The sequence below is a fragment of the Eleutherodactylus coqui genome, chromosome 4, assembly GCF_035609145.1.
Source record: "Eleutherodactylus coqui strain aEleCoq1 chromosome 4, aEleCoq1.hap1, whole genome shotgun sequence".
In the NCBI taxonomy this organism is placed as follows: domain Eukaryota; kingdom Metazoa; phylum Chordata; class Amphibia; order Anura; family Eleutherodactylidae; genus Eleutherodactylus; species Eleutherodactylus coqui.
In genome coordinates this window covers 20,808,797-20,830,704 of record NC_089840.1, presented here as the reverse complement: position 1 = coordinate 20,830,704, position 21,908 = coordinate 20,808,797, and the positions used below count along the sequence as shown (strand labels likewise).

Here is a 21,908-nt window from a genome sequence, read left to right as displayed (position 1 = left end):
TGGTGCAAGCACCGAGTCATGACTGACTCCTAGGGTGACATCTTCTTGGCAGACTGTTTCTGCGAGGTGGTTTGCCATTGCCTTCCCCGGTCATCTTTACCCCCCAGCAAGCTGGGTACTCATTTTACTGACCTCGGAAGGACGGAAGGTGGAGTCAACCTTGAGGCAGCTACCTGAACCATGCGGGATTGAACAAGCAACCTTCAGGTCGTATAGCCTTAAAGCTCCACACATATTTTGGAATTAGGACAGTTTGTAGTCTGTGGAACAAGTGAAATTCTCCAGAATCCTGCATTAGATCAGTGCTTGGTGGAACTGCCCTCACCCATGTGCCCCCCGCACAGTGCGTCTGCTGCAGGTTGGTGAAGTACAGTACATGGCATCACAGTCAGGTTACCTCCAACACGTGCGGCAGGAAACACACCGCACGGTCTGAAGCAGATTCTTGCTTTCCCAGCAAAGTTTGCAGTTAAATCTGCTACAAAACCTGAAGGGGCTCATTCACACAGGCTTATGCAATTTTGTTCCCGTGAAAAACCTAGTTTTCACTGTTTGTGCTGCACACATTTTTGATGTTTTTAGCATCCATTTTGCATCAGCATTCGCTGGGTTTTTCATGTCTGCAAAAAAACGCACACAAGGAGGCCCAAGTGATGTAATTTTCCCGCAGTCTACTGGCAATATGTGTATAAAAAAAGCAGCATTCACGCGTGTAAAAGCAGTATCACACAGGGATATGCGCCTTGACGAGCAGATTTGAGCCATGTATTCGTGCAATGGACGGCATGTTTTTGCACGCGCCTGTGTTTCACTGTACATTCAGTGTGCGCAAATCGTGTGCAAAAAGACACGTAAGCATGCGCCCATTCATTGCAAACAGTTCAATATGTGCTGCGTAGTATTGTTATGCGCAAGTGAAATCCAATTCAATGGGATTCTGTTCACTGCGTATTGTGCGCACAAAGTTTGCTTGCACAATACATTTGTGTGAATAAGCCCTAAATGTGTTTTTGCCACCTTTTTTATGCTAAGTGGACAAATGTAGTCCGTTTTTTTTTATTTTTTCTATTTGACTGCATAAAAGGGGGACATTGTTGGACAGAGGCACTACTAGGGTCATGGAGTCACTATTGCTGTGAGGGGGACACAAAGGGACAGGGTTAGTATAAAAAGGTTGTGACCCAATGTGAAAAAAAATGTCCCTCTTTTCATTGTTCAAAAGTTATGTCACAGAGTGCTTCCGTTTCGGCTCACCAGCTCCTGCAGCCACAGGCGGTCACCTCCATGCTCTCTCTTTGGTATGTCAGGTACTGCCTCCAGGTACTTTATTCTCCTCTGCTTGCTCCCTGCTCAATGACCGCAGGCCACACACACACTCCTGCTCAGTCTCTTAATAGGCCAGTGCGCATTCCCATAACTCGTCCCCTTCCACTCCTGTTGCTGTACTCCCTACATTAGGCATCCACACCCTAGGGTGGATGCTAAGCAATTGACGTCCTACTACCATTTGTGGCAAAGCCCCTGTTTCTCTTTGTTCTGGTTCTTACCCTTGCCTTACTTTGACCATTCTGATTTCTGTGCTCTCTGACCTCGGCTCTGTACTCTGGATTTCGCTGTTGCCTGTGGCCCATCCTGACCCACAACCTGAACCTTGTTACTGCCGCCAGGGTACGCATATATTGTATTTCAGCCACACTTCAGTAACGGTGAGCGATTCCAGCGACCTCATTGGTTGTTGGGTACCCCCCCCTTTGGAGATCTGCACAAGTGCTAGTTCACGAGACCCGCGGGGGGGTTAGGTTTAGGGTTAGGATTAGGGTTAGGTTTAGCGTTGGGGGTTAGGGTTTAGGGTTAGGATTAGGTTTAGGGTTAGGGTTAGTTGCCAACCCTTCTACGGCCGTGCTGCTGCTTATTTAATGGGCCACCCACTCGTGCAGATCTCCAAAGGGGGTTGTGTACCCAACAATCAATGAGGTCGCTGGAATCGCTCACCGCTACTGAAGTGCGGCTGAAATACAAAATATGCCCAGGGTACTGTTGTATCTTGATGCCACAGGAAACTAGGGGTTTGATAGGCCTTAGATAGAGGAACGCCCCTGTCACGCCCCTAGCTCCTAATTCGCTGCATTGTTATCCGCGCAGCGCAGCTCTGAGGCCGAGAGCAGCGTGGAAGGAGTTTGTGCTGGGATGGAGGGTTAGGGATGGGGTTAGTTTCAGTGTTAGGCTTACATTATTAGCTGTAGATGCTTCCATGTGAGAGCCGTCCGGCATTAAGATGGAAGCATTTACACCTAATAATGTAAGTCTAACAGTTATACTAACCCTAACCCTCCCAGCACAAACTCCCCCCCCATTCCCGCCAGCGCCGCCACCAGGACCTTGCGGCCCGTGTAACCGAATGTTCCCTGCAGTGTCATCCCCTGCACCACAGCCGTGCTGAAAGAACAAAGGGGAGGGTGGTGAGTGGCAGCACCCGGGAGGCTCTGCACGCGTGAGGGAAGAGAGGAGCAGGCGAGGAGAAGACACAGCGCTGGGGTGAGGTGAGTGACAGCTGTGTGCTAGACAGTGGCAGCACTGACTGGAGCAGGCAGAGGGTCGGGGGTGAGTGATGGCAGGAGACGGGACGGGGGTGACTGATGGCAGGAGCGCCGACGGGACCAGCAAGAGGGCCAGGGATGAGTGATGGCATGGCGAATTCCGGAGCGGCAACTCCACATTTCCCACTCGGCCAGCGCATAGCAGCGGGAGAAGGGGAGCAGGGGGCCAGAACAGAGTTGCCGGAGAGTGCCCACAGACAATCAGAAGCTGGGGGCATCACCAAATGTCAACACTGCTGTATTATGTCCCCACCCCTAATTTCCGGTGGTGACATATTATAAAAGTACCTGCCGCCAGCCTTAACTACCCCCTGTTCCTCCACGATGGTCCTGTTCAGACCTTTAAGTACCACGCTTCAGCCCAGTGCAGCAACAGCAGCCACATTACCAAGACTATCTGTATGGCTTGAGGGCCCCGCAGCAAAGACCGTATCCCGCTTGGAGGGGTCAAGGGTGAAAAACATAGGTTCTCTAGATGCTGCCTCCACAAATTGTTCAAAGTCAAAACGGTTGTGGCAAGTGGATCCACATTCACCTACCTGACAAGTTATTAAGAAAAAGCTGGGGCCCCCCGAAAGGTTCCTCTGCTTTGGTGGTAATTTTGGTCAAGGCAAATATGATAGTTATGTCAATAATAGCATAAATGTGCTGCCAGCCTAGAAGATCACAACACTAGTGAAAGTGAGTGAGGAAGACCACAGAGAAAGTAGATGCAAAAAACAGAATTTGGCACACAATTCCGTTGCAAAAAGACACAATGCGGAGTCCAGGCTCGAACCTGACTTCTCTTTATTAATGACCAGCGATTAGAACGCGTTTCAGGACCCTCTCCTCTATACTGGCAACTATTAGGTCAGTCTTCCATATTGTGGCCAGTCTAGCGCTGTTTGATGAAGGGGCTAATGGCCCTAAAATGCATTCTATTCACTGGATATTAATAAAGAGAAGCCAGGTTTAAGCTTCGACTCCGACTTGAGTCTTTGTGTAACAATCTGTGCACCGTATTCTGGGTTTTGCATGTTCTTTCTCTATTGTTCAAAAGTTGGGCGGTGTGCCCGTTGGCCAGAACGTGCAGCTCCTGGCAGGATTCTACATTTGTACCTACTTGTATAGAATGTGGCAATTATAATCCTGGCATCTTCTAACATAGTAGAGGAGCCTTTGTACCCCTCATGCACACCATGTGACTCCGCTAGGCCCCTGGAAATCATTGCGGTGCTATCTATACTGCATGGAAATTTTGATAAATTTCGCCATTGAAGTCAATGCAGAAAAATAATCCACAAAAGCCAACAGTCGGGGGGCGCCATGCTGCAAATGTCACTTACTACTATAACATATTGTCCCTGAAGTAATTTGCTGCAACAGCTGGAATTCCCAAAAGCACTTATGTGAACTTAGCCCCTTACTCCACCCCATACAATTAGGCAATCTACTGTATGACGTCTACCACTCACATATGACCGATTCCTCATACACCCCATATTATACACAGTCGAGTCACATTATTATATGTTATATCACTGATTACTTCAGAAGGGTCGGTGATTCAGGGATTATTCCGATTGCAAGATTGGAGTCAGGAAGGAATTTTTTCACTTAAATGGGGATAATTGGCTTCTACCTCATTGTTTTTTTGGGGGCTTCATCTGGATCAACATTGGGAGGCGCGGGGGAGTAGGCTGAACTGGATGGACTTGGTAACATAGTATGTTAGACTGAAAAAAGACCTAAGGGTGCATTCACACGAACGTATATCGGCTCGGTTTTCACGCCGAGCCAATATACGTCGTCCTCATCTGCAGGGGGGGGGGGGGAGGATAGAAGAGCCAGGAGCAGGAACTGAGCTCCCGCCCCTTCTCTGCCTCCTCTCCACCCCTCTGCACTATTTGCAATGAAAGGAGGCAGGGTGAGGGCGGGGCTAAGTTCCCCGAATTAGCCCCGCCCCTGTCCCGCCTCTCCCCATTGCAAATAGTGCAGAGGGGCGGAGAGGAGGCAAAGAGGGGGCGGGAGCTCATTTCCTGCTCCTGGCTCTTCCATCCTCCTCCCCCTGCAGATGAGGACGATGTATATCGGCTCGGCGTGAAAACCGAGCCAATATACGTTCGTGTGAATGCACCCTAAGTTTGTGCTAAAGGACAGTTATTCAGATGAATGGCTATCCCACAATAAGAGGATGATGGAAGGTCCTCCTACTCTTACTGAGCATCTCTCTGTCCTGGGTCATAAAGGGCGTCCCGAGCAGGGGGCCCCACCCTATCATTATCATATGCCATGGACAAGGGTTGTCTTTTGGCCCGTATGTGCAGAAAACTGACCATCTTAGTCAGGCTGATGTACACTGACTGAGCAGTGCAATGTACGATCCTCATGATCCATGTTCTGTAACTGGTGACTACTGATGTTGAGGAGCTACAACGCCTAGTGAACATGTTAGAAGTTGTAGTTCCATAATAGCTGGAGAGCCTCAGCCTACAGAACAGCTGTATAGTATTGCTGCGGTGGTTCTGGGATCTGTTCCTTCCTTGTAATCTGGTTCAGGTCTTGTATTTGTTTCTTTTCATCTTCTGGCTCAGGTAGGAGTGGTGTTAGGTGAGACTTGCTTGGTTTCACCTGTGGATAATTTGGGGGGACTATTTAACCTGGCCTTGCACTTGGCTCATTGCTGTTAAATTCAGCTGACTGGTGGAAGTTAGTGGTTGGTGCTGGATCTCCTGGGTTCCTGATTCTTCATTAAGCTAAGTACTGAGGTTGATATCTTGTTCTCTGTGGTATTCCCTCTTCCCACTTAGGGTCTGCTAGTGGCCTAGGTACGTGGTCAGGTTCTCCCTTTGCATTTAGGCAGGTCCTGTGAGTCTTTGGCTCCAGCGTCTCCTGATTGGATGTGACAAGTATATATTCTCTGGGGTGGGGTGGTCTCTCCAGGGTCTAATTGTATGAATAGACTTCGTTTATTTGGACGGCATCCATACAAAAGCTAAAAATTCATCTGTTACAGTTGTCTGAATGAGGAGCTATTGCATATTTTCGTATGTTTTCTGCTTATCTTCATTGCAAAGTGCTATAGTAAGTTGATGCTATATTAAACCCTTAACCCCTTAGTGACCAAGTCTGTTTGCGCCTTAATGACCAGACCAAATTTTGGAACTCTGACAAGTGTCACTTTGACATAGCATAACTCTGTAAAGGTTTTGCATATCCAAGTGATTCTGATATTGTTTTTTCGCCACATGTTGTACTTCATTTAGGTGGTGAAAAGAGTCCGATAGAATTTGTGTATATTTATTAAAAGCACCAAAATTGGGAAAATTTTGAAAAAATGTTCATTTTTTTTTTTCACATTTTCAACTGCGATACCTCAAATATGTGCAAACATACTGTACATCTGTTTACTTTATTCTGGGTGCACATTACGAAAAGTTCCCTTTTTTTTTTTTTTTAACCATTTACGAGACGTGCAAATTTAACATTGATTTTCAGCATTTTGAGGAACACTTTATTTTCCGGCACCAAGCCAAGATTACAAAGGCTCATAGGAGTCAGAATAATACCCCCACAAATGACCCCATTTTAAAAACTACACCCCTTAATGTATTCACTGAGGGGGGTTATGACTATTTTTACCCCACAGATTTCTTTCAGAAATTAATGCAATTTAGAGGAGAAAAAATAAAATTTCATGTTTTTGCAAATATGCCATTTAAAAGATGGGATTTTTTTTTTATAATGCACATGAAAATGCGTATTTGCACCCAAAATGGATACCCCCGTTTGTCCTGTGTTCAGAAACATACCCATTGTGGCCCTAATCTTGTGCCCGTATGCACAACAGGGTCCAAACCGAAAAGAGCAGACGGTGACTTTTAGAACAGTCATTTTGCTTGGAGGCGATTTCAGCCCCATTGCCCACTTGTAGAGCCCTTGATGGACCAAAACGATATAGAACCCCCACAAATGACCCTATTTTGAAAACTAGACCTCTTAATGAATTTATCTAGGGGTGTGCTGCGCATTTTGACCCCACGGTTTTTGAATGAATCTAAGCAAAGCAGAAGGAAAAAATTACAATTTTCATTTTTTTTGGCAATCATGTCACTTTTAAACCCGTTTTTTTTTTGTACAGCACCCATATGAATGAAGACGTGTACCACAAAATAGATACCCCTGTTTGTCCCGTGTTCAGAAACAAACCCATTGTGGCCCTAAAAATATGTCCGTATTCACAACGGGGCCCAAAACGAAAGGAGCAGCCAGTGGCTTTTAGAACAGACATTTTGCGTGAAGGCGTTTTAAGCCCCATTGCCCACTTGTAGAGCTATTGAGCAGCCAAAACGACAGAGGACCCCCACAAATGACCCCATTTTGAAAACTAGACCCCTTAACGCATACACCTAGGGGTGTACTGTATATTTTAACCCCACAGTTTTTGAATGTATCTGAGCAAAGCAGATGGAAAAAATTACGATTTTAATTTTTTTGGCAATTGTGTCATTTTAAAAACCTTTTTTTTTGTATAGCGTACATAAGAATGAAAAAGTTCACCCCAAAATGGATACCCCCTTTTGTCCCGTTTTCAGAGACATACCCATTGTGGCCCTAATATTATGTCTGTATGCACAACGGGGCTCAAAACGAAAGGCGCATCAAACTTCAACTGTCTTAAATTTTACGTAATCGCCATTATCTATTGGATAACGGCGATCAGGTGATAGGAAACCATTCACTGCGGCCCTCGGTCACTGCTCCAGGCTCTTGGCTACATTTAGTAGCCAGGAGCAAGGAGACTTTGAATTTCCAGGGCCCTCAACAGCTTTTGCGCTTGCGTCCACCATTTTGCTAATGGGCACATGCTCCAAAGTTGGGGAAAGGTCTGTGGATAAAGATCCCATCGGGGGACATCACCAGCGGCCTTAGGTAAGTAATTTCACCTCCCCTCACGAATCTGATCTGTGATTGGAGGTGAAATTTTCACTTCTTTTACTTTTACGTGATTGCCGTTTTCAATTGGAAAACGACGATCACGTGACCATGAACCGCGTTTTGTGGGCCCCGGTGAAATCTCCAGGCTCTCGGCTACATTTGGTAGCCAGGAGCAACGAGATTTTAAATTACCTTGGCAATCTGTGCCTTTTGCACATGCGTCCGCCATCTTGGCAGAGGGCGCATGCGCAGAAGCCGTGCTGAAGTCCACGGATAAATGCGGTGCCTTAGGTACGTTATTTCATCTCCCCTCACGGATATGATCCGTGAGGGGAGATGAAACTTAAACTTTTTTTTTTTTTTTTTACTTTACATGATCGCTGCTATCCATCGGATAGCAGCGATCATGTGACCGGGAACCACATACAGCAGCTCCCGGTGACATCCCTCTGCTCTCGGCTACACGTGGGGAGCCGGGAGCAGAAGCATTTTAAATTGCGCACGCCCGACGGATGACGTCTGGCGCGCATGCGCAGAAGGCGCCGACGGGACCTGGAGGCTGGGACATCGCCAGTCAGCGCGACGAAGGCGGGTGAGTACTTTCAGCTGCCCCGATGGATCCGATCCATCGGGGCAGCTGAATATTTCACTTTTTTTAACTTTTTATTAACTTCTATATGATCGCTTGCATTCGGTAAATGCCGACGATCATGTGATCGGGGTGGGGATCCACGGTCCGGAATGGCGGCTCCAGGTTGCCGGCTACCTCCGGGAGCCGGCAGCATGGAGCTGTCACATCCTCAGCTTGCAGGGCCTTAATCCCTGCAGGAAACATATTTCTACGTCCTCAGGGAATAAGGCCCAGCAAGCTAGGATGTAAAAAGTCTATGGGCCGGTCGTTAAGGGGTTAAGAATGCGGCCCTGTGTTTGTTTTTCAGTTTCTCCTTCCCACTTTTAAAAAATAACTTTTTTTTTTTTTTTTTTTATTCTTCCATCAACGTAGCTGAAGACCCGATATACCACTGGAGGGAAAGATGACCGGACTCGGACTCTTATTTTAGCCATGTAATGCGAGTAGAGTCGCTAGAAAAATCTATAATGCTTGAACAAATCAGCGGCAAAAGAAGACCCGGTCGTCAAAGGACACAATGTCTGATACTGTCAGAGCTGATACTGGCATGGATATCACACAGCTGAAAGAGGCAGTGCAAAACCGAAAAACATGGAGGGAGCTCGCCTGTAGGGTTGCAGTAGGAGGACTTGTTGTTTGCGGGCCGAGTTGTTATTTTTTTATTGTTACTATTTAATGTACTGAAAAACTTTTACAAATTTCTGTGTAGAGTGAAATGGTGACAATAATGCAATTTCACTATCTTTGTGGGGGTACTGGTTTAATGGTGTACACGCTGTGCCAAAAATGACAATTTTAATCCATGGGTCAGTACAATTACTGTATGTAGTGGGTTTGACCCGATGCTGGAAGGTGTATGTACGCCCAAAAGCATCAGGGGTTTAAGAGAGTTGTCCAGGCAATTATTATTGATCCTACGTATAGGTCATCAATAGCTGATCGCCTGGCGTCCGCTGTTCGGGCACCAACTGTCAGCGCCACAACACACAGCAGTCGGATGCTGCCCACCCTGTGTAGTGGCTGGCGCTGGTGATTGCAGACACAGCTGTCAGATATATTCACAACTGTACTGATGTGTAGTCATCAATGCCATGAGTATACCAGTCGTAGAAGCAGAAAACTACTGACCAAACATACCGCAAGGTGAAAGGACGCTCTTCTGGCTAGTGATAATTTATTGTCGCACTGGAGGAAAAAATTTCCCAGCGTATACGTCAACCGTAGTGTCCACCACGAGCAATTACAGGGCAGCCGCAGGGGGTCAATTTCCTGGATCCTCCGAATCAGGCTGCACATAGGAATAGTGAAGCCAAACATTGCATCACTACAGTGCCACAGAAAACTAAGCCATTAAAGCTTTGTGCCAAGGTGGCACCCATTGTTCATATACCCTATTAGGACGTATAAATTTCAAAGCCTGGGGACCCCTTCTTGGCCCCAAAATGGAGATCCACCTATGCAGACCTTCTAGCGTCCTGTTATTGCAAGACATCTGTTCACCACTCCTCCATTTACCATCTATGGAGATAAGTGGGCGCAGTACCCAGCTACCTCTGAGAGCCTTGTAGAAGTCAATGAAGCGGTGATCTCACATGGTAGACTCATGGTGTACCATTCCCATGGTACCTGGGCGTCCTAGCGGTTGGACCCACAGTGATTAGTCCTAGCTGGTAAATGATTTTCATAGGATAACCCCTTCAATTAAAAGGGTTGTACTAATCGATTAGATAACTTGCTGATCGGCGGAGGTCTCACTGTAAAGACCGCCGCTGAACTTGAGAACAGGGCTCCAGTGCCCCCCTTTGCCTGCCACTGTGATGTCGCTTCTATCGCCGCAGTAACATCAGAATGAATGGAGTGCTGGCCGAGCATGCAGGGTCGGAATTCCACTCATTTCGATGGGGCTAAGGGAAATAGAAAATGAACGGAGCGTCAGTGCGCTTATGAGACCAGCACTGCATTCAGTCTCCTCACTGCAGGGAGTGCAGTAACCTCAGTGATAAGGATGAAGGACACGAACCCCCATGATCGACCCCCTGTGGACAGGGCATACGTAGTAATCTTGGTGAAACCCCTTCTCACACATTACTGTATACTGTACTAGGACTTGTTCACACTGGTGCTTCCACCTTCCTGCTCTGCTATGGGAACAGGTAAATGTCACCCAGTAGCCGAATGGAACCGTCCTATTATGGAACTAAGAGGCGCCAAATGGATCCCATTGATTATAACGAGGTCGGTTCAGTTTCCGTTTAGCATTTTCTAAGATGAAATGGCGCTGTCTCATCCTGTTGATTAACAGAATTCAGCGATGGAAGTTCTGATGCTAATGTGAATAGGCCCTTAGTTTTTAATCCCTTAAGGACCAGGATGTTGCAAGCCTAAAGGACCATGCACTTTTTAGGGAGTTTACGTATGTTTTCTGGCCCTATTTTTTTCCATTCAGCTACCAAAGTCATTTTTGCTTCCTTTATTTTTTGTTTTCGTGACACATGGGGCTATTTTTAATATCATTTTTTTTTTTTAACTGAATTTTGTCTGTCTCTGTTTTTGTTTTATTAGGGGTAAAAAACAACTTATTTTTTAACATCTCAGTCCCCCAGAACTTCATATAAGACTACTGGGGGCATTCACATTGTCTCTTTATTTCAAACTTTTCCACTGTAGCTGGGGCACCCACAGGAGCAGCATCCATAGGAGCCCCAGGTACAGGGAAAAACATCCCATTGTAGTGACAGTAACCACTGCCAGAGCTGATCTAAGACCTAGCAGCATTGGCATGTCAGGGGGCACCCAGTGATCACATAATCACCGGGTCAAATAGGGGAAACGGCACTTCCACTTTATCTATTTACCATATAGCGCTGATTGTTTTTAACCTTTACAAGCTACATAGCACTCAGCTTCTGTCTTCTCCTCCGGGTCCTCGGCTGTCACTGACATCCAAAGATCCAACCTGCTCCTGCTAGATTGCGGGAGCAGACGCTTTAATCCCACATTGTATTTTTACTATATATTTACGGTGCTTGGTCCTTATTGCGTTTAGAAAAAAAACATTCACTGAGTACTTAACACAGGCGTGTTTTCTGTCTATGTGCTGCCTGTGTATTTCACGGACCCATTATAGTGTATGAAGTGCTTTTTCACATGGTCTAATGAACAGTGTCAAAAGGGAAAAATGAATTCCTGCATGCCGTATTCTGGTCCATATAAGGGACTAGAATAGGATGTGCAAGGTGCAGTGTCCATGCAGATCGGGGAGCACACGGATGTGTGACTGTGTGCTATCTGAAGCAAGTTGCGCCAGAGTCAGGTACATCTCGCACTTGCCCATGTGAATAAATCCTAGCATACAACCTATGCCTGCAGGAAAGTACCCCAGTGCAAAGGAATGTAGAATATGCAGACAGTAGTCTATTCCACGACTGGACCACTTACTTACGGACAGTGATAGCCCTTCATAAGCCCAATAATTCTGTACAAGCCACCAAAAACGGCATCCAGTTGAAAATTGGTCTGCCTGGTGATGGGGTCATTCCAACAATAAGACATAGAGAGTATTAGAGAACTGCTTATGATACAATCCCACAATGAAACAGTGTTACAATATAAAGTTATAATAACTCCAAAGCTGTGAAGAAAGAGTGAAGCTCAAGTGATACAAAGTATCGATCCTTACCAGGTGTCACAGAGCAGATCTGACAGAGGAGGAGGCAGCAGAGACCCAGGCACAACCTCAGCAGCATAGGGGCAGCTCTCGGGGGTCATGAAGGAGCAGGGAGCAGAACAGCCCTGGAAGTGACTCCCAGTCCTGATCTGTGCACCCAGGGTGACAAGCAGGAAGTGCTGAGCCTTCAGGTGACAGCTCCTTAGGTGCAGGTACCTGGACTCCTCCCCACCAGGGATAGGCAGCTACAAGACAGCTGATTCTTTGCAACTTTAATTAACCATAAAGTGTCTGGAATCAGACGGCTGCTGCAGAACCTGTATTTCTACTTTACAGTAAAGATTTTTATGGGTGTTCATATGGAATTGTCACTGGGAAACAATTCCTGAAGGTGTCATAGTATTCCGGAGGGTGCTATGTAGTAACAGGTAGTTTCTATCAATCTGGGATGAGGGGTAACAAGGGTAGGTGACTGTCTGGGGTGCCGCCTCGCTACAGGTCAGAGGGGTGTGAAAAATGTATTGGTAGGTTTTTGTGTTTTTTTTGTGACCCTTTACATTCTATACAATCAGCAGTTCCATCAGTGATTGAAGCGCTCATGGTTAAAGGAATCCCGGGAACCGGGGAACATGGTTTGTATGACCCCCCCCCCCCCCCCCCCCCCTCTGTCCTTGATCCCAACTGGTCCTCCTCTGACGCTGAACTGAGTTCTGATGATGCCCACATCAAGATGTAATGTGAATCAGCATTGTTATATGGCACAGCGCCCGCAGTAGAGGAGGACCCAGAGGACTGGAGTGGCATCACACAAGGTATTCACAGAGTGGCGGCAGCAGAAGAGAAATGAGTAATTAATTTTTTTTTTTTTGTGGTCTGGTTTGAAAGGGGAGGGGGGCTTTATTTATTATTGGGTCAGATATAGGGGTCTCTTTTAATTATGGGGTCTGAACTGGTCTGGAGTGTCTATTATATATGGGGTTCCGATCTTGGAGTCTTTATTAATTATGGGGTCTGTATTAATCTTGGGACCAGTATTAGTTTGGGATTGATTGAGGAGTCCAGATAAGAGATGAGCGAGCACACTCTGTTAAGGCAATTACTCGAGTGAGCATCGCTTTTTTTTCAAGTAACTGCCTACTCGTCCGAAAAGATTTGCCGCCCCCCCCCCCCCCCCCCCCCCACCGCCCCCCGAATCTTTTCGGACAAGTAGGCAGTTACTCGAAAAAAAAGCGATGCTTGCTCGAGTAATTGCCTTAACCAAGCATGCCCCCTCATCTCTAGTCTGGATTAATTATGGGGTTTGATCTGGAATCTGTATTAATTCTGGGGTTGGATAAGGGGTATGTAATAATTTTGGGGCAGGATTTTAGGATCCGATCTGGAAGCCAGTGCATTTATAATACAGGTGTATTCTTTTCTGACTGCAGGGCTTTTGGGCCCTATCAAGTTCCAGGGCCCAGATACAACTACTACTTCTACACTCACTCTTGCTACACTCTTGGCAAAAATGTTTCAGCAACAAATTCTGCAGTCTTCAGGAGAAATTGCCAGTATGGTCTGAGCCAAATGGAGAAGAAAAGGAAAGCGAGGCACCAGAGTAAATATTTATTCTGCCTGTATCTGTTCCTTTTAAAACATGCTTAAATCTCTTTAATTAGAAAGCAATTTAGCATTTAATTAATTATAGGGTTTGCGGGGGAAGGAGTGCAATTTTCCTAATCTACTCTACTGGCATTTTTAATGGCTTTATTTGGTCAATGATTCAGTCTGGTGTGCCTTTAATCTGCACCTGTCAACTCCCCACAATACCATAAATTAGGCTATGGTGCTGTTAGGAGATGTGACAGAGGGCCGGGCATGCAAACTATCAAGATGCACTGCTGACAGCTCTCTTTGCAATTGCCGAGCAATGATGTCCCAGATGTGCATGATGAGAGACAAGTTTTATGACCAAATCAATATCACTAGTGTTATGCTATGTGTATCACTATGTTAGTGTACCTGGAATGAACACTAGAGGGGTCCGGCTACTGTACATTATGCCACAATAGCGTGACTCAATACTGAACAGGATAGACCTCCATTGCGATCTTGCTCTGAACCATGATGGCCTTTGAAATTGGTGGTGTGAGGTCAATGGAACACCGGTCGCTGGACTTCTAACTCCTAGCCCAATGTCATTGAAACACCTTCTGATGGTTTGTGCAGACACTGTTTAACACTCTAGACTTGGGAAGTGTCATCCAACTTCACTTCCAGATGGCTTTGCACAAAATCCAAGATGCCAGCTTTGTTCAATGTTGCGTGATGCTCCAGAAATGTTATTTCATGGGTAATACAAGTATTTACTGAAATAGACAAGTCAGAAGAGATGATAGTCTACATTTTCAAAATCTTTCATGACTAGTTGGCTTTGTTCTCTTTCTACACTAACCTTAATTTCCAAGTAGTCATAGAGAACTGTAAAAGAACCAATGTTTTCCATAATCTACTGTAATCTTGGTAATTTCAATGGCAACAAAATTTGTACATCGTAACAAATAGTAACACAATGAACATCAACATATATCAGGGGACTTTTATGAGTCTATCTTCAGCTAAAGCAGAGAGCCAAGGACTGATGATCACAGCCGAAGGGACAGAGCGCTCCACTGACTGCTTCTACCCCTTCATGATAGCAATCATTGGCGTTCTCAGCGCCAGGACTCCCACGAATCAAAGCTTTAGACACGTCAGAAGTTCTCTAAAAGTATGGTTAAAAGTACAGCAGGTTCCCGTGGCATCACTGCATCACATGATAGATAAGAATTCTTCCAGTGTAAATGATTGCGCCAAAAACATTTTTTTAAAGAAATTTTTGATTTCGCCCTGAATTACAGGCCCTTATAAGGGACCTTTCAAGAAATTTGCTGCTACAGAAATTCACAACAAAATCCACATATTTAAATGCAGATTTTGATGTGAAATTGAATTCTATGAATGGCTGAGTGCTGCCTGTGATTGGCTGAGCGCTCAGCCAATCAAAAACAGCCCTTTCAGGAGGCAGGGATTTTTAAATCCCTAGCAGGAGAAAGAGCTTCACAGTGGCAGAGAGGTGATGTGTATATATTTTTTTTGCATCTTTTTACACCAGCTAGGGATAATTTTCAGAGAAGGGCTTACATTTCAAATCCTTCCCCGAAAATCACTACAGGGGCTGCCTGTATCCCATTCCTTTCAATGGGGCCAGCTGCAGTGCCGGCCCCATTGAAGGCAATGGGAGAACATCGCAATCCTCTGCCACAGCTGTGGCAGGAGAGCCTTTCGTCCTCGCGGGAGTCCCATTATCACTGAACAGTGACAGTGCTGTCACAGTGTTCAGTGAAGAGGGGACTCCCTGTGGAGAAACTTTATGCGCAGAACGGACCTTGCCGCTGCACGCATGCCGTATCTTTTGCAGGTGCAAAGATTTTGCGCCTGTAAAAAAATGGACATATGAACACTACATAGGGAACCAATGGTGCTATTCGTCAAGCTTTTTTTGCGCACAAAAACCGCTCATCGGACTTCACGTTTACAGTCAGAGATTTTTCTTTTTTTTTCCGTCCAGAGAGCCATAACTTCTGAATTTTCCCATTGACATAGCTGTATGAGGGCTATAGGGTTATTTGTGGGGTGACCTGCCTTTTCTAAAGGTACAATTTAATGTTCTGTATAACGTCGAGAAAAATATTCACAAAGTAGGAAGAAAAAAAATGCAACTGCGCCATTTTTGGTGGGTTTAGTTTTACAATGTGCACCATACAGTAGGATTACGGTGATGCCAAATGTATTTACATTTTTAATGTTGCTTTTTTATTTTTAAAAATCAAATGCAATTCTTTCTTAAACAAAAATTGCTTTCCATCGCCATATTGTGAGACTCGTTACTTTTTAGTTTTTTTCGGCTATTGGGCTGTGTGAGCTTTTTTTGTGGGGTGAGCTGCAGTTTTTACTATTCCCATTTTGGGGTGCCTATATCTCTTTAATCACCTTTATTTATTTATTTATTTATTTATTTATTTATTTTCTCTTTAAGGTAAACCGGATACTAAATATTCAAACACACTTTTTTTTACCTTCTTCCTGCCCTATGACGTAAGGGTGCATCATGGCAAGCTGGTACTTCCCACAAAATGATGTACCCTTATGTCATCGGGATAGCGCGAAATCATGACTGACCTCGTGCTATCCCATAGCGGGAGCCGGCTGTCAGTCACAGCCGGCTTCCCGCTGCAACAGCGGGGGGCATCGGAGATGCGCCCCCCACTGTTAAACCCTAGATCGCGGCAGGGAAAGAGCTCACAGAGGGACCGCACGCCCTCTGTGTCTCCGGCCGGCACTCGCGATGTCATCGCGAGAGCCCGGCCTGTCACCATAGCAACAGGACGCCAGAAACTGGCGTCCTGCAGTGTCAATGCCTATGATCGCTGTATAAGCGATAAGGCGTGGCAGGGCAGTAGCCCTACCATGCCTTATCACAGCGATCATCAGGGCTGTGATGTAAGTTCCTTAGAGGGACTCAAATAGTGTAAAAAAAAAAAAAAAAGAGGAGAAAAATGTAAAAAAAGAAATGTTAAAAAAAACCTTTTTTTCTGCTTTTTCTATTAACATAAAAAAAGGTTAAAAATGAAAACCCTACATATTTGGTATTGACGCATCCGTAACGACACGTACAATAAGTTGAACATGCTTTTTATTTTGTACGGCAAATAGCGTAAAAAAAAACGGTAAACAGAGGCAAAATGCTAATTTCCCCCAGTCGTCTCCACGACAGCACCAACTGAGATTGCCTCCTCCTGGTAGGACAGGAACATACTGAGAGGTTAAAAGCTCCCCCCCTTCCCCACTTTCCTCAGTGTCTTCCTGTCCTGCCAGGAGGCAGGATCGCTGAGAGGAGCTGGTGGAGAAGCCAGCGAAAGTATACAGGCGGATCGGAAGGCAGTGGCTCACCCTGTCATCCCTTCGCAGCCAGACGACTCCCAGGACGCCACATGGGGTGGTAACCCCCGGGCCAGGTTCCTCCCGCGGCGGCCCATGGGGGGTTCAAAGCGGGAGCCTCAGTCCCCCTTGTCCTCCGGCAGAAATTACAGCGCGGCGCTCCAGGGAGCCCTTTGACGGCAGGGGGCGGGGCGCCACATCTCACGTCCAGCGCGATGACGTCATCGCGTCTGCATTAGGAGCGGAGGGGGCGGGGCTTAGCGCAGGAGCGCGAAAATTCAAATAGGAACCTGAGAGAAGCCAGAACACCAGCACTACAGGTCGCAGGGTGTCTGCAGCACTGGTATAAAGATGAGTGCTCCAGCCCCAGAGACAGCTGAAACCTCAGCCTCAGCGGCCGTAAGTAGCCAGTGCGGCAAAAATACAATGCAAATATCCAGTATGTTGTATATGGAAAAATTGCATGTTTACCCGCAAAAATGCTTTGTTTGTCAGGGGGATAAAAAAGACATCCCCCCCCAGAACAAAACTGCGAAAATGCGTGGAATGCGGGACGAGACTGCCAGCCACGTACCAGAGGCCTCTATGCAAGGCATGCGTGGCTAGGCTAGTCAGAGAGGAATCGGGGGGATTCCTGGATGACGTTAGGAAGCTGGTGAAGGAGGAGGTTCGATCAGCTCTAACGTCACTGCCGGCACCGCCAGCAAAACGCCAGAAAAAGGCGTATGTTCCCGAGGAGCCTTCTGATTCCGAGAATTCCATCGGATCAGAGCAAGAGGAACAGGCGGCCGAGGAGTCCTCAGAGGAGGAGGACTACAGGAAATATTTGTTCCATCAAGACGAGTTGACGGAATTAATTAAATCAGTCAGGGCTACATTAAAAATGGAACAGCCCAAAGAGCCGCGGACTCTACAGGATGAAATATTCGGTGGACTTGGGGAGAGGCGTAAACATACCTTCCCGGTCCACAAAAACATCTCTGTTCCTTCTCCACTCGAGGCGTAAAAAGGAGATACCCCTTGGAAGAGGAAGCTTGCGCAAGCTGGGACGAAATACCTAAAGTAGACGTCCCGGTGGCCAAGGTAGCCAAGAGGACGACTCTTCCCTTTGAGGATGCCGCACAGCTAAAAGACCCCATGGATCGCAAGGCAGAGGGACTCCTAAAGAAATCATGGGAGGCAGCGGCAAACATCCTTAGGCCAGGGATCGCAGCCACTTGCGTGGCGCGGACCCTGGGGGTATGGTTAGAGCAGTTGGAACTACACCTGACCAACAAAACACCAAGAGATCAGATCCTTAACTCCCTTCCCATCTTGCGCATGGCAACTAACTTCCTAGCGGACGCCGCGGCCGAGACCGTCAAGCTCTCAGCAAAGGCCACAGCCCGCTCTAACTCAGCCAGAAGGGTGTTATGGCTGAGATCATGGTCAGGCGACCTGGCCTCGAAAAACAAATTGTGTGCCCTCCCATTCTACGGCCAATTTCTATTCGGACCGGACCTAGACAAAATTCTAGAAAAGGCGTCCGACAGGAAAAAAGGGTTCCCTGAGGAAAAGCCACAGAGAGCGAAGACCTTTTCCCGGGCCCCAATGCAGCAGCCCGAGGCCTACCGAGGCAAGGGCAAGACAGGCCGCTGGAGTTACCCCAAGGGGGGCAGAGGAAGGAATATCCTCTTCAACCCCCACCAGGGGGAGCCGAAGCAGAGACCCTGACGCCATCCCCGTAGGGGCAAGGCTGGGGAGCTTTGCGGATCAATGGGCCGTAATCTGCGGGGGCCCATGGATCCCAAAAATCCTACAGTACGGATACCGGATAGAGCTAGTGTCCATCCCCAGAAGGAAATTTATTACCACGCGAGCCCCAAAAAAACAGCTACATTTACTAAGGCAAAGCGTGCGCGACTTGCAACGGTTAAACGCAATATCTCCCGTACCGCGAAACGAGGAAACCCAGGGCTATTATTCCAGGCTCTTTCTAGTAAAAAAACCCGGAGGGAAACACCGGACGATAATAAATCTGAAAGACCTGAACACCTGCGTCCGATACAGGAGATTCAAAATGGAAACCATCTCCTCGACAATAAAGTTGATACCCAGAGGAGCCTACATGGCGTCCATCGACCTAAAGGACGCTTATTTTCACATCCCGATCCACAAAGATTCTCAGAAATACCTGCGGTTCGCAGTGGACATGGGCAGAAGAATAGAGCACCACCAATTCAGATGCCTGCCCTTCGGGATATCCTCAGCCCCCAGAATCTTTACCAAGATTATGGCGGAGGTAGCCGCCCACTTGAGAGAAAAATCGATCCTAGTAGTACCCTACCTGGACGATGTTCTATTAATAGCAGAGTCCAAAAAACTCCTAACAAAACACCTGGAGACAGTACTAGAACTTCTCCAATCGTTGGGATGGATTATAAACTGGGAAAAATCCAGCCTAGATCCCGACAAGCAGAAGACGTTTCTGGGAATAACTCTCGACTCAGAATCGCAATGCTCCTACCTACCCGAGGAGAGAATACAAAAAATCCGCAGAATAGTCAAAACTTTCCTACGAAGACGATTCTGCACAATTCGGGAGGCAATGTCTCTCCTAGGGAGCTTGACATCATGCATCCCAGGAGTGGAGTAGCATGGGCCCAGGCCCACACCAGAGCCCTGCAGGCCGTAGTCCTATCCTCATGGGACAAAAGGCAGTCCTCGTTAGGGGCAAGGATGTACATCCCAAACAGGGCAAAAACATCCCTGCGTTGGTGGACATCCCCAGAGAACCTGCGGAGAGGGGTTCACTGGCTACAAAACCCAGCCATCCACATCACAACAGACGCAAGCGCTTGTGGATGGGGAGCGTATGTGGGGAACCAATTCTTTCAGGGTCCCTGGCCTCAGAGGATAAAAGAACAGTCCTCAAATTTCAGAGAACTACAGGCAGTTTGGCAGGTTCTACAGCAGTTGGGCAACTCGCTACAGAACCAACACATAAAGATACTGTCAGACAATGTCACCGCGGTCGCTCACATACGACACCAAGGGGGCACAAGATCTCCCCCACAGCAAAGCATCGCACAGAAAATCTTTCACTGGGCGGAGGGCCGGATCCTCTCGATCATGGCAACCCACTTGAAGGGGACACTAAACGAAAAAGCAGACTTCCTCAGCAGGAAGCAAATAGACCCAGGAGAGTGGTCCCTCTCCCCAGAGGTATTCAGAATCCTAACCAACCGGTGGGGGACCCCACAGTTGGACCTCTTCGCAACCAGGGAGAACACAAAAGTAGGCAACTTTTTCTCCCTCCGGCCAGGAGATCGCCCGATAGCGGTAGACGCCCTAGGCCAGGACTGGGGACAAGGACTGGCTTACGCCTTTCCTCCCATACCACTAATTCCCAGGGTCTTACAGCACTTCAGAACCCAGGGATGCACGCTAATCCTGGTAACCCCCTTCTGGCCGAAAAGAAGCTGGTTCGGTCTTCTGACAACACTGAGCGTCCAGGACCCAGTCACCTTCCCTACCTGGACAGATCTTCTATCGCAGGGGCCACTGAACCACCCCGGCCTAGACAAACTCCATTTAACGGCATGGCTCTTGAAGAATCCTCGCTAAGAAAGAAAGGATTCTCAGAGAAAGTAGTAGAAACCCTAATGTCCAGTAGGAAAAAGACGACCCACCTGATCTACCAGAAGGTCTGGAGAAGGTTTTCCTCATGGAGACAGGGAAGGGATCGCGGGGATTCTATCCCCGACACTCCGCTAATCTTAGAATTCCTGCAGGAGGGCTTAGAGATGGGCCTCTCCCCGAGCACCCTAAAAGTCCAAGTTTCAGCCCTTAGCGCCATCTGCGACACAAAATTCGCAGACGACAGATGGGTCCACAGGTTCCTAACAGCAGCAGCTAGACTACGCCCTAGGCCCATAAACCTGTTCCCAGACTGGAACCTTAATTGGGTTCTAGGGGCCATGACAGCGGTACCATTCGAACCGATCGAGGCGCTACCTATAAGAATGCTTACAATCAAGACCATCTTCCTAGTAGCCATCACCTCCGCAAGACGGGTTAGCGAACTACAGGCCTTGTCCATCCGCCACCCGTTCATGAAAATCGCAGACACCAAACTAATATTTAAAACAGACCCGGCCTTTATGCCAAAAGTAGTGTCAGATTTTCATAGGTCCCAGGATATAATAATCCCCTCATTCTTCAGTAACCCAAAAAACGAGGAGGAAAGAACCCTAAGCTGCCTGGACGTTAGGAGAGCAGTCCTAACCTACATAGATACAACGAGCCACTGGAGGCGGGACGACAACTTGTTCGTCCAGTTCAGTGGCCCAAATAAGGGTAGCAAAGCAGCAAAAAGGTCCATAGCCAGGTGGATCCGTCTGGCCATCATAGAATCCTATAAGGCCCTCGGGAAGGAGATCCCGTTAGCTCTTAAAGCCCATTCCACAAGGGCAGTAGCGTCCTCATGGGCCGAACACAGTTCAGCCTCGGTCGAGCAAATTTGCAAGGCCGCAGTCTGGAAAAAACCCCACACGTTCACTAAACACTATAGGGTAAAAGTGCAGCAGGACGAGGACAGGGCCTTCGGCCGTAAAGTCCTCTCGGCAGCAATCCCACCCTAATAAACTTTAGTTGGTACGTCTCAGTTGGTGCTGTCGTGGAGACGACTGGGGGAAAAAGTGGATTATACCCACCTGATAATCAGGTTTCCAGTAGTCTCCACGACAGCACCCGTACCTTTCCCCCCCTATAAAAGTAAAATAATAAATTTAAAAATAAAAAAACCCTGGTTAGGGGAAGAAATTTAAGTTGAGCTCCTGCCCCGGCAATTCGTTAGAATCCACTGAGGAAAGTGGGGAAGGGGGGGGAGCTTTTAACCTCTCAGTATGTTCCTGTCCTACCAGGAGGAGGCAATCTCAGTTGGTGCTGTCGTGGAGACTACTGGAAACCTGATTATCAGGTGGGTATAATCCACTTTTTTTAGCATTTTGCCTCCCAAAAAATACAATAAAAGTGATTAAAAAAGCCGTACATTCCCCAAAATGGTACCAATAAAAACTACAGCTCGTCTTGCAAAAAATAAGCCCTCATAGAGCTCCATACATAGAAAAATAAAAAAGTTACAGGACTTTGA

General features: G+C 47.1%; 1 protein-coding gene across 1 annotated transcript in view; it reads right to left on the bottom strand.

Annotated features, from left to right (window-relative positions):
- The window catches only part of LIPI (lipase I), a 56,370-nt gene extending 44,368 nt beyond the window's left edge, over positions 1 to 12,002 (bottom strand). Inside the window, exon 1 of the mRNA XM_066599124.1 lies at positions 11,828 to 12,002. Within this exon, the coding sequence (XP_066455221.1) occupies positions 11,828 to 11,894 (67 nt within the window). The 5' untranslated portion in view covers positions 11,895 to 12,002. The remainder of the gene's footprint in view (positions 1 to 11,827) is intronic.
- Positions 12,003 to 21,908: the final 9,906 nt, after the last annotated feature.